The following is a 14,231-nucleotide window of genomic DNA, read 5'->3' as shown; positions in this document are numbered from 1 at the left end:
GGTTGCTTCGACCACATCAATATAGGACCTTGATACACCACAGTCCTCTCTCCACTGTAGAAATACTGGAAAATAACATTGAAGGTCACATAATGTCTCTGAGCCAAGAGTAAGTTATCTCAACGTCAAATGGGCCTAACTGAATTCTGGGAAATGGGCTTATATGATTTGAGAGAATGTTTTTGTGATGGTAGTTTGGACTGTGACCCTTACAAGGTGACTTGAAGGATTACATGTTGATAGGGGACACTGTATCCCTTACACAGCCGGTAACATTATCAAGCGCCCAGTAGATGCTTTGTTGCATAGAGGTGTGTTGCTCAGGGCACTATTAACTCTACTGCTTCACAACATGAGATTAACAACCTAATCTCCAAGACTTTTCAACAGCTGATGTCTGATAGGGTTATGTAGTGTTTGACAGATTTTTGTATGAATTAATTATCTTGCACTGTTTATTTGTCTGCAGAAATTATGGATGCTTAGGAGGCAATACTTGAACATAATTGGTATGAAAAACCAACTCAGGATTAATGTACTGTACTGCGTCTGCGCACGATATCTGTACTGTCAAATATTTCTATGCACACATGTCATATATTCTGAAAGTTGTTGTGGCCCGTGAAGATCCGGTCTTCAGCAACCCATGCTTGTCGTAAAAGGCGACTATGCATGTCATAAAAGGCGACTATGCATGTCATAAAAGGCGACTAACGGGATCGGGGGGTCAGGCTCGCTGACTTAGTTGATGCATGTCATTGATCCCAATTGCATGGATCGATGCTCATGATATTAATCACTGGATTGTCTGGTCCATATAGCTGGAATATTGCTGAGTGCGGCGTATAACAACCAACCAAAGATGTTGTGCACCATGTACCAGGTTCTGTCAATGCCTGCTGAGAAAACATCTTGCCCATTCTGTACAGGAAACACAACTTGTCACTATAAAACTGAAATTACTGTTACTGTCATCTGTGTGAACATATGTTGCCTTCAATTCAATAAGTTTCTTTGACTTTTATAGGCTGTATACTGATTCAATAACAGATACAATCTAGACACCATCAAAGTGTGAATTGTACCAGGTTGCAATCAGATAGCTAGGTAGCAAGTACATGCTCCACCAGGCAGGCCAGTGTCAAGCTCTGCCGGTACTGACTGACTGACTGACTGACACAGTGGATGATGATCTCTACCTGGAAGTTGAGGGGACAAGATTTTATCTTTATTGCTGTAATTGAACACATGAATAATTTTATGACACTCCTATCACACAGACAAGTATTATGGGTTTGAATAAGCACATGCCAGTGATAAAACAATATTTCAGTGTTTAAGACATCTGTTGAAAGTTGATGTTTGTAAGATGTTAATGTTGGTAAAATAATGTCAAAGTGCAGAGGTTGCAGTCCGGGTTAAACATTTTACCGGCAGCTGTACAGTAATTTTTGACAGACTAGATAATGTTGCCTATGCATTTTTATGTGGTCAATTCAAATGAAAATATTGAAAAAATAGACATTCCTTTCATGATATTTTATGTCTATATATCTTTCGATAATTTGTTTTCGAGTTTCCAAGGCAAACAAATTTGACTTAAGCCTGAAATGGCAGTAGTGCTCGTTTTCGGAGCAGATCTTGAAATAACATACTCTATTTCTTCACCAAACTTGTAACATAGCTAGGTCTAGTGGTGAACTGTTGCCTTATGATAGTTTGGGATTTTTGAAAAAAATTAAATAATTTGAGTTTCCATAGCAACAACTTTGACTTTGTCTGGAAATGGTGGTACTGCACGTTTTCAGAACCATACAATATTTCTTCACCAAATTTAGCACACATTTAGGACTAGCGACAAACTGGTGGCTCATGTAAATGTATATATGTGTATATGTGTATATATTACACCTGATCAAGATGCTTTGACATGTTCCCTGCTGAGGCACTCTCTTTGGTCATACTTTTTCCAGATATTTTTTTGTGTCCCTAGATCGATCATCAGACTTGAAATGTACATTATGAAAATAAATAAGGAAATATAGTAACAAACTTCATGATCTCTTAATTTTCCCTAAGTGTAACATAATATCAGCCTGATATAATTATTCCAAATTTATTAAGGGAATACAAATTTTGAACCTTAAATTCATTCTTTATTCTTTTTACTTGTAACAGAAAAACATAAGTGATTTCATAATAAATGATTGAAGATGTCTGTATGTATGAATAGGCATGTAAGATGAAGTAACCCTAAAGACATGTTGACTACTCACACACCTCGGTAATTGAAGACAAATTGCCTGTAGTTACATAAAAGGCATAACTTTCTGCTTGAGTGGAACGAGTAGGTGGCTGCGGCATATGGTTATCATTGATACACATGGGAGACAACTCTGACACAACTGTGTGTTGGATGGGAGTCTGCACAGAGGGTCCTCCGGTTTAAATTCCAGTCAGTCAAGATGTTGAATTAACCTAGTTTGTGCTCAGCTTATACTGGAACAGATTATATTTTGCAAGATTAAATATGTCCACAGTTTACAGTCTTTTGATCTTATATCCCAGTCATTATTGAGGTGTATGTGGATGTATTTTTGCAGAATATGATTACCTGTGGTCAGGGCATGTATCTGCAGCTACTGTGAAGCCCCAAGTAATCAGATGAAGCATGGGATATTTGGATCACTATTAAATCACACTGAGGGTGGAACACTTGGTCATGTGTGCATATTTTGAAGGAAGTTAAATGTTTAATTTATAAATGATGCATTATTCTTGAACCTGAGTCATGTCATCATACATTTCTCAACCAGGACATATGAACTTTACACATGTTACATGGAAAGTTCAAATACCAAGATTTCCTAATTGCCCAGCCTGATTTTCAACTTGCCCTGCTTAATCAGAGAAAAGAAAGAAACTTTGATTTTGATAAAAAAACACTTCATTAACTGAAGCAACAGCTAATAGATGTGGAGAATAGAAAAAATGACTAGTCAGGTACATCATCTGTTGTTGACAAACAGATGATAAATCTTTCAAAGTTAATACCACCAATTTTCATACTTGCTTGAGGGCAACTAAATCATATTTTCCAAATTGCCCATTGCTTATTTTCACGGGTGGGACACGTCAGGCCTACTGCAGTAGAACACGGATAGAGTGAACAAACGGATACAACGAACTGTTACAAAATGGCTGATTTATCTCCTCTGTATTATCATATAAAATGTACGTATATAACAAACTCTCTACAGCTAACTAACATATATAACAAACTCTCTACAGCTAACCAACGTCTATAACAAACTGATTTCTGATCCCCGACAAGCCAATATACCACTAATTAGTGATGTGTATAGCAAAATGAGAAATCTCACTCAGTGTTAAGTGTCCCTGACAATTGGCTATATGCAACCAGCGGCGAATCAACAAAATCAGCGGTGACGATTAATCCTTGTTGAGCTTCCTTTATGTTAGTCTTACCTGTAATTGGACTAGCCTTGTCTGTAAAACAAACATTAAACATATAAATTTCACGAGATTGTGTCAAAGTGTCTGTGATCTCAACAAAGCAGTTTCACGAATGCAGTCAGCAAATAAGGCCAGAGCAGAATCACTGACTCTACATCTTCCCGTATGTAAATCGTGAAATGCTGTGTACACTTATATGATGAACGATGTTCTAAAAAGGTTATTAATTTAATGTAATAAATGAATGTTATGAAATGTTATGCAGTGCTATGAAGTGATCACTGCTAGTACAAGCTACTGATGCTATTACGTGTGTTGTGTATTTTTTCATCAAAGATGGCAGACGTTCCGAGCGAAAACGTGTATAACGAACAACGTATATGACAAACTGATTTCTCAAGTCTTTTGTAGTTTGTTCTATCCATCTTGTCCTGTAATTGAACACTCCTGCCTTAAGTATCTGATGTTTTTTTTGTTTTTTTTACCTGAGTAGATAGTTGTGTCTAGCAGAAAGTACCTTGGCTTTTATGTAAGGCCGACATTTAAATGATTCTGGTGTTAGTTTTTCAAATGCCTTCAATCTGTGACAATATTTAGTTTGATGTGACCTAGAGTCAGAATAACACACTCAGTGCCAAAACTCCCCCACCTACTAATCTGAAGTCGTCTTTCGGCGTTGTTTCAAATAGTTTTTACCCAATTACGTATATGTGCTAAGTTTCCTACCCTGACTTGCATGGTGCTGCTGCTGCTGCAGCCTTGGCGTTACAGGTGCACACTCTTACAGGTGCACACTGTTACTCTACCAGACCAGTGTTGATTCAAGGTAGGCGTATAATTAGAGGCACGGCTATATGTGTTACATCATCTTGTATTTAGCTCTTATGCAAGGCAATGGTCTCATCAATGCAGATCTCTATTCAGGCAATGGAAATGCTATCGACTGTATTAAAATAATTCTGCACTTTGGCCTTCGAAAAACAGTATGTCTTGATAGCTTGATAGTTAAAGTTAGACAAGAGTTGAATATCATTTATTGTTCAGATTACAAGGTGGCACAATTTGTTAGTTCTGGATTCAACCCAGTTGAGCCAAAAGCAACAATCACAAAATGAAAGGAAAATCGTTTAAAGATCCTTTGATAGATTTGAAAACTGAATGGATACAACTACACGACTAACAATGTCATATGCAAGTGCTAGCTGTTAAATAGTATTTGACCAAATTCAAATGTGTAGTCTCCTGCCACTGTAAACGTATGCCAAACAAAGCCCTCCCTCCTGGAGGAAATGCATGAATGTTACTGTAAACATTGCAAACATTAACATTTTATTACGGTATGTTGATTGACCCATACAACTTAAAGTCAAATTAATAAAATTAACATATTGAGCTTCACAAAGTGTATTTGCTCAGTTTTGACCTACCCAAGTTAAATTGTTAGCAAAACAATAGTAAATCAGAAATGTGTTGTGTGATGAGAACGCATCGTCAGATAGCTGCAATACATGACATGCTGGGGTGTCATGATCCATGTACATTCAGTGGATTCCACCACCATGAGTCAACTGCCTTGAGCCCAAGGGCGAGCGGTAATTGCAATCCCGGCAGAAGGATGATTAGGGAGTAATTAATCACTGAAGATTTAACTGTGAAATATTGCCCACACTTTTGCAATCACAACTGTGGACTGATCATTGTCAGTTTGTTGGGAGCAGACATAGGCATTGAGTGAATAACTGTGCCTGCCTGTTCTACAACTTACAACCAGATCCCACAAACTGGCCACAGGTGAACTCGAGCTTGTATAAATATTACTACATGTCAGCAGTGTGGAAACTTTGGAGGATTGAAAAATCTTGATGTATCAAAATATTGATTTATCTTTTCACTCTGACAGAACCGATTTGTTCCAAGCTGGCTCTTTGCCAGGTGTTTTCGCTTACAGATTTCGCATGATTTTGTTGCAAAATCTTTATGTATAACCTTGGGCATAGCCCAGATCTGAGACAAGGGGTTGCTGTACTCCGGAATGACAACATGGGAATGGTTACAACAGTCATTAAATATATATATATGTGTGACATTTTGTTGATACTGCACTGCACCACAGAAGTATTTTTCTGCTGAAATATACAATTTATGTCTGTCGGATATATACAATTGAACGGTCATTCAGGTACAAACATGGTATAGGTGATGGACAGAATGGTCCTCTGAAAGTATATCGTTATTTGGATGTATTTCAAAGTTATGATCGATCCGTGTGAAAAATGATGAATGTATGAAGTGTCATAAAATCCTCACAACGTCCCATCTCTCTACAAGGCCCTTCGTATGTAATATTGTTAGATAATTGTGATAATTTATTGCAAGCAAACAAAAAAACAACACCTTCTTTTAACTGTGCTTCTAAGTGGGAGACACATAAAGCATAGATTAATGTCATAATATCCTGGTATAGATTATCTCCCCATTAAGTGATGTTTATTTTTTCCTCCAGATGGCGCCGCAGCAAGAGCTGGAGTACAGCAGCATGATCGGATCATAAAGGTAAGGCTGATGTTAGAGAGTGGACTTGTAGGCCTCTGCTTGGGATACATCATTGCTTTAGCTCTGGGTAAAGTAGCCCAAACAATGCACCACAGTGGAAAATTAGCCGCTTGAAAAGGATTAGGCTCGTCACACAGTGATTGAAGTTGTGGATTCAAGTTTTTTGAGATTTGGGGGAATTTGAAGTATTGTGAGTATTATGTATAATTAATATATCCATTTCCAAAGTATTGTTTTGTTTAATGTCATGGAAATATTTAATATTTTTAAAAGAATATTTAAAAAAATGTATTATTGCATTTATTGATATTTAGATAAATTTACCACTTGATTGATCCGAGTGTGTGAATTTACGACTTGCTGATAATAGATAAAACTACAAGGACTGAGTTTGAGAAAGAACAATTTCAATAAATATTTATAGAAATAAGATAGGTTCCTTGGAAGGGGGTATGAAACATTTCAGTAGTGAGGAGGATATGTGTGTCAAAGGACTGTTCTTATCTGTGGATGTTTAAAAGATGGGTGTTGAAAGTATGTCTGTCAGGATCTTCTAATCTAAATGGGAAAAAGTGAAAAGAGAGTCAAAAGAAGTAGTTACATCTCATGGTTCAAGTGAAAGCTGTGCAAAGTTATGTTCAAATCTGTCAGAAGATTTTGTGCCCAAACACACAGCAACAGTATGAATCAAACTTTCTTCTGACAAAGATATAGCAGGAAAACCAGTAGGGTTGTGAATATGTAAGTAAAAGGTGATTGAGCAGTAAATAGTTTTGAAAACAGTTTCTGTTGGTGAATGCAGAGACTGTAGGACAAAAGAATGCAGTCATCTCAAAACAGCATGCCAGATCAGTTGAAAAATGACCACTAATTTGTCTTGTTTTGCAATTAGTTCATGTGTTATTTTAGAGTACATGAAACATTTGATATAATACTATTTAAAGTAAGGGGGATCCTCTGGTACTTAAGAATTTCTCTTCTTATATTTTATTTTGGGGACAGGACATCTACATTTTTGACATCAGGATTATGAGAAGGAACACTTGACCTTCATTCTTACTGTCAAACACTGAGTGTTCATGTAATGTATGGTTGAAACCACAGAGCCTTATACTGAACATTTCTTGCATCCTTGGGACACACCAGCTTGTCTCCAGAAGGTCAGTGTGAAGTAGAGGATCACGAACCACCAGACTTACGTGACCTCCTGGCTCCATAACAGTTTTAATACAGTCTCCTGCCTCTGAATTCTCCAAGCTTTAGTGCAACATTCACAGATCTTTACACCTTGATGAACAACTCCCAGTAAAGTATTGGCAGTGAGTTTGAATATCTGTATGGCCTGCAGGGTTAGAAATTAGGTTTTCTATTCACTAGTTAGCAAACATGATCTGCTGTAGAGTTGCTATCTACCTATTGGAAGAAGTGGTAGTCCACAAGCAACTGTCCCTAGTCCTTCCTGAATTTGACGGGTCCGAGGTTAGTGGATAAGTGATAATTTCGAATGCCTGATTATTCCATTGCTAATCTGTTCTTGTCTTTACAATTATTTCAGTAGCTTCATCACGCTAAATGCTAAACCTGATAAATTAACATGGTTTGGCTTCAACCTAGGGACTTTATTTGCAGACTGACTTTCCCTTTTAGAATGCTGTGGCTAAAGTAAGGTGTTAGTAATGTTGTGTCATGCAGTAGTCACTTGCAGACAGGGCCTGAAGGCAAGCTTGAAGGTCAGCAATGTTGAATTATGGATGTGGCTAACAGGTTTAGAAATTATTTCTTATTTTCACTTGTCTGCAGAAATGATCTGCTACAGAGTTGTTATCTGGCTAATGGTAAAAGTGGCAGTCCACGAGGTAGTGACACTGTTCCTTCCCGAATTCTACTAGATTTGCCAGAATAGAAAAGCAAGATTTTGTATAAGAGTTTGATTAACATGGTGAGGTCAGTTCAACAGGACTACCATTCTTTGGGGCGGTGGGATAGCCTAGTGGTTAATGCGTTTGCTCATCACGCCGAAGACCCTGGTTTCGTTTCCCCACATGGTACAATGTGTGAAGCCCATTCCTGGTGTCACCCGCCATGATGTTGATGGAATATTGCTAAAAGCGTCATAAACCATATTCACTCACTCACTACAATTCTTGTATTGGAACATTAACCAAATTTAGGCAAAAAGGGACTTCAAGTTTTGTCCTGGTCACAAACCAGTGTCTGTGTCTAGCCCAGAGGGCAAATTGTGGTGAGTCTACTGGGAGTGGGAGTATCAGCTATCCTGGGGTTGTTCATAGTGGGATCTAAATCAATAGTCTCTGTATGTGTGTCGTATTCATAAGGCCTTTTATTTTATATAAGTTGTTTACCAAATCTTGGCGTAAAATTTCAATGTAGGTGGTTGAAAGAAAAAGATGAAAATTTCAATTTCCAGATTGGTGCTGCTACTATTAAATGAAAAACAAACTCGTTGGTCACACCATCAGGGATGTAAGATTGCGAAATGATACTAATGGTATGGATCAGACAACTTTTCGCTTTGACACATATTTTTTATATGTCTGCTGTGGTATTATTGAAAGAGATTCTCAAGAGGTCTGGCTGCACTAGTGTCCTTTCAAGCTCAAGGACAGGACCAGTGCTGCCACTTCCAGCAATGCTTTCCCAATACTAGACCAAATCTGGATATATGATTGACAACCTGCGAGAGTCTTTGATCGTGATTCATACACAGTATGTCAGGACGAAGCCAGGTACCTGTACACTGATCATATATTGCCCAGCCATGCTACACCTCTGTCCATGATGGGTGTATTTGTGGCAAGCTGTAGTGCCATTCTACACATTCATGTATAACTGTAGCAGATGTTAGAGTCCACCCTGCACTCTCGTACTACTGCCGTCAGACTTCACACAAACCACCAGCTTGCCAAATAATCATCTCCCAGTTGATTGTAAACATGGCTTCCTCTAGCTCACTTCTGTAGAGAGTCCTGGCCGACCAGGGATTGCTTCACTTCCAACTCCTGCTGAAATGTCAGAAGAGAGAGTAAACTTCCCTCCATTTGCCCCGGTAGACATGCAGGAAAAACTGTTATAGTCAGCCTCAACACGTTATTAAGACTGTTAGTAGTGTTACCAATGTGCCCACTGAGATCATTCCTGTCATTGATCAGAAGAGCTACTATAACCCCAAAAAGGTAAAAGTACTCTGCTGCCGAAACTTCAAGCTCAAAGCCAGGTTTTGGTAAGTTATCTGATGGAATAATAGCCAATGCTTCTTGAGTGGGCAAAATTAAAACATGAGGATAGGAAACATGTTTAGGCTAAAGAGATAATACCAGTTTGGGGTGAGTCTTGTGAAATGTTTTTTTTGTTTTTATCGTACAAAATATCAATGTGCAATTTTATGAACTCAGTTTCCAACACGTTTCCTTGGTAGCATTTGGTAGGCAGCTATACAGCATGGTGTCGGGAGAATTATGTGTGGTAGCAACATTTAGTCCATGTGCAGGTGTACTACTTCACATTTGTCTGAGAAGAATGAGTTATTGATTCTCTAAGTTTGCTACATTCTTGGATCAATATATTTTATCTCCTCAATTTGTGTGGGGATCAGACGTGGACAGTGCCAGATTAAGGCTGCTTGTCACTGGATTATTCTACCACAAGTCCTTTTTGAGGACACATGTTACATATAGAGTTCAGATAGATTGTATGGTTTTGTTACGAGCTTGAAAATGTTAGTATGTGCTAGCTTCGATGGTTTGGTTGGTGTACAGATCAGGTGTATGCCATGGTGGCATGTCACAATGACATGGCCTCCAGCTGGTGTCCTGCACAACATCCGTTGTAGTTCATGCTACATTTATACACTCAAAAGGTAAATTGTGCTGACTTTACAAAATAATTTCCTGAGGGAATTGTGAAGGGTTCAGTAGCCTTTCAGTGGATCACATGTTTTGAGCCAGTGTTCATCTGTTGCTCTCAGAACTCGAAGAACTTATGGACAGATGCAAGTGGGAGATTATTACACAGTATTTCACTGTGATCAAGGGAATAAATTTTGCATAGGGAGTAAAGGCACAAGCCATGGACGTTTACCACTTTCATGAACCTCTTGCTGTAAGATGCTGATGAACAAAGGACAGTGCCGTGAGTAGTGGCACCATAGACCACTGAGCCACCCTACTGATGTGATGGACCATCTCGTTGTATATATGTGTTCTCTTTGCAATGGATAAAGTCATAAGCTGGAGCAGTAGAGGACATTCTTTGGTTGTCTTTCTAAAGGAATTGTTGCAGAAACATGCCTCATTCTAGACAAAACAAGCTGATACTTTTTAGGTTTTCATGCATTTAAAGATGCACACAAAGAACCCTAGGAATATCAGAATCACTGCAGCTACCTGACAGTTGTGGTGTTTCCCATTAGCTAGGAGGGAGGTATAGATAAGATCTTTACCGTGCATCCAGTTTTGGTGGCTGTGAACAAGTGTAGATGAGTCTATTGAGTGAATGATCTGAGGTTGTCAATCTGTCTGTCCCGTAGACACTTGGTTCATATAGACTCCTGCCCACTTCTACCAGGCAGTATATGTTATTATTAAGGCAAATGGTGTTAGAGTATGTGTAGTTATAGGCTGTTTTTAGTGATATTCCAGCCAATCCTTACCCAGGTCATCTCGCATCTACTTGGGGAATAAAACCCATGTATTCAGAAGGAACAGACCTACAGATACTAGGTTCTACTCAAACTTCAACTACCCAGCATGGTGTATGTTTGTCATCAAGACTATCACTACGTCAATCGCAGTGGAACTTTACTCGTTACGAAACAGGCCACCAATGATTACAGCTGACTTTATGGCCAAGACTAACTTGAAGAAAACTTGGTGATGCCAACTATAAATGTAGGACATATTTATGGCACATTTAACACTATCATTTGCTTATACCGTTCTTGTACTGCTCCCATAGATGGATGCCTGCAATAAAAATAAACTTGATCAAGCCATGCTGGCTCAAAGTGCAGGGCTGTTGATGAGGTTTGGGATTACCTAGAGCGCAGCTGAAAGTAAACATTTTACACTTTCTCATCTCAAAAGAGGGGGAAAAAGTCTCAAATTTAAATATTTGTCTTGTTAAGCGTGAGTTACATGGGAGGAATGGGTTTGTGTGTTGTGTGAAATCCTATCAAGCATGTTTGTGGGGAAGATTATGGGCTAGATTTGGTTACAGCATAATGAGATAGGCAGCTAAATGGTGAATTATTGAATGAGGAATTACAGGAGGTGATTTGTTCAGCTTGTATGTGTAGAATCTGCAAATACTCCCCAGCTTGGGCATTCTTCACCTTACCTCCATGCTGAGAAGTCAGAAACACTTTCAGCTGCAGCTAGCTGTCTGTTCCTTCACAAATATTAGCATAGAATTACTTGAGTATGTTTGCATGTGTAATTGAAGTCCCAAACTTAATATCTTGTTACAACCTTTCAGAAGTTCTTCACGTTATGACTGTTAGGTAATAAAAGTAACGTGTCTGAAATTTAAACATGTGAGAGTAGTAACTTTTCAGCGAGAAATGTTACTGTCTGAAAAGCACAAAGACATAATTCATTATTTATTGGAGTTAATTCATCTCAGTCAGAAGACTTTTGAGTTCAAGTACTGCTGTAAAACTGCTGCCCTTGTTCATTAATCCATTTTGAGAATGACAAGTTAAGCGACACTTCATCTATTTCACTTTTTGTCATGACTTAGTTATTTGTTGACTGATGGAATGTCTCTTGCCTGAAGTGGTTTGATATAATATCAAGCATCAAGTCCCCTGTAAATGTTCACTTTGAACTCGGCTGGTACCCTACTACCTGATACGGTAATACTGTGAAAGTCCTTACCCTTGATAAAAGCAAGTTCGTTTGAGATTATTTGAGCGTTTCTATGGCTACCTGCATATCCCAGGTACGAAGCGCTACCTTTTCCTCATGTGCTGTATTAATAGCAGCAAGATGAAATTTACATCTTCCGTGCCGAGCTCCGTGACGTTCAAAATCTGATTACTACGAGAGGGTGCATCATGATAAACTCCCATCCTCTGTAGAGCAAGGTGGAATAAACCAGAGGAGAGACTTATTCTTGAATCTGTGAAAAGAAGCTCCAGCCTTGTGAATGTCGGCTGGTGTTGGAGGGAGGTGTGAGGCAGGTGAGGGGAACTGGGTGATGAGGCAGGGAACTAGCAACCATGTTGGCTTGAGTGCAGTGCTGATGAGATTTTAACATGAAGATGAAATCATAAATAAAACAAACTAGACAGCACTTGTTTGTGTTTACTCAGCTGATTCAGGGAGAAAATTGTAAATTCCTAAACAAACATCTTTTAGCGTACACATTTCATTACGCTTTGAGGGTTTTAATTTCGCTTGACTTGTCAGTATTGACTGAAGGGGTGGAGAGAGAGTCTGAGTGGAGCTGAATATTCCAGGTGAACTGTGCCAGATATAAACCCACACTGCAGGAAAACCCACCTTCTATTTTGAAACTTTGTAGCATTGATTTGGGTTGATTCATGACTAGACCTCAATTTGGTTAAAGTTGGGTAAAATATTTGAACCCATTTTGTTGTTTTTATGTTCTTTCATGTCCTGGGCTTTGTGTTTAATGGGCTGATGAATTTATGGTATGAAACACTGGATAGAGTCAATCTTAGAATACTTATATGTGAATAAGACTTACTGATCTTTGGACATAAACCGCAAGACCAGTGCAAGTGTGCCCTGAATGATATGCTGTCTGCATGATGAAGACATGACCCTTGTTGTCAGTGATTTGTATGATATAAGCAACAGGAGAGATTACCCAAGGTTCACATGATAGGGTAGCACTCGAACTCTGACACAAGGGCACCTTACACAGTGATGGAAATACAACCAGTATAGGGCGCCCCCTCTTCAATCATAATCTTTTAGCATCAGTGTTATGACAAGGACCCCTTGACTTTCATACTTAAGTTCGAACACTGACGGCCATCGTGTAACTGCTAAACACTTCTAACAGTTTTAAACTGAGGTTGTCTTTGGGAATATTTTTTTCATTTATCATGCATAATGTTGCTTGATTATAAGTTATCTCTTCTAGCCTGTAAGAGTGTTTGTTTCTTGAGCCATAAGAAATCTTACTTGACCTTGGCTTTGGACAGTGCCAGAGATAACACACTGCAGTCAGCTGTCTGCTGAATCAGAACATACAGCTTCACTGGACGTTATCACTTTTCCAAGAAATAGTTCATCTGAGGACTAGCTGCAGTTTCAGATGAGTTATAGACACTGGTTGGTAGATGTAGGAAGATAGCACACCTGCACGATCTTCTGCCTCAGATAGACAAAGTAATGTAGTCCCGATTGCAAGTTTTATGAGTTAAGAATAATTTTGCTTTATGGCCCAAAGAAGGATATCGGGAACTACTGCTGTGATAAGTGGAGAAAACTTAGTTCCATGATGATGTAGGAGGTATTTGTGACAGTTTGTTAGATGTCATCACTGTTTATAACACATGCTTTGTCTTCAGTCCAATCAGGATCCTGTAGTTTCAGGGTTGAAGTTTTTTCAAAGGAGAGATGGAATTTTAGTGTCAGTCAATGTTTCCTTTAAATACCATTATTCTCTAAAACGAATTTAACTTCATGGAAAATAACTAATTTGCTTATAATCTGTTAAATAATGTGGAAATATGCCCGACAGGACAACTGAACTGTTTCTGGTCTGCTGAAATAATGCTGACCACTGGTTGATGGGTTGGTTATGTGAACTGTGACTAAGCCTGTTCATGGGACTTAGTTCTACATATGGAATCTTGGTGGATGCTAAATGTGTGGGACCTTGCTGTATGTGGGATGGAGGGCTGGTGGCCCATTTGACTAAGGTGCTGCAATTTGCTGTGTAGACTTGCAGGACTTACTATTGCCAGAACCCACTGATTACAATTTCAAATCCTGATGCTGTGTTTGTCAGTACTGCACCCATTGGTTTTACCAAAGTGGTGAATGCCTTCAACCGTCAGCAAGTTTTCCCCCATACTTCAGCTGACATGCAGTGATATAACTGAAACTGTTCAAAACGCCATGACCTCCAAGTCACTTACTCACTCTCTGTACATTACAGGGACCATGCTTTTTGCCATGTGTGGAAGCCTCCTGCATGCTGTACAT

General features: G+C 38.8%; 1 protein-coding gene across 12 annotated transcripts in view; it reads left to right on the top strand.

Annotated features, from left to right (window-relative positions):
- The window catches only part of LOC139458196 (rho guanine nucleotide exchange factor 11-like), a 121,702-nt gene that overhangs the window by 34,146 nt on the left and 73,325 nt on the right, over positions 1–14,231 (top strand). For all 12 annotated transcript variants that reach the window (XM_071239539.1, XM_071239536.1, XM_071239538.1 and 9 more), the window contains exon 4: positions 5,981–6,030. In XM_071239539.1, coding sequence (XP_071095640.1) covers positions 5,981–6,030 — 50 coding nt within the window. The remainder of the gene's footprint in view (positions 1–5,980; positions 6,031–14,231) is intronic.

The sequence above is a fragment of the Haliotis cracherodii genome, unplaced genomic scaffold, assembly GCF_022045235.1.
Source record: "Haliotis cracherodii isolate W230 unplaced genomic scaffold, xgHalCrac1.p SCAF_12, whole genome shotgun sequence".
Classification (NCBI taxonomy): Eukaryota; Metazoa; Mollusca; class Gastropoda; order Lepetellida; family Haliotidae; genus Haliotis; species Haliotis cracherodii.
Note: the sequence above shows the minus strand (reverse complement) of the source record. Positions and strands in the feature narration are given on the sequence as shown.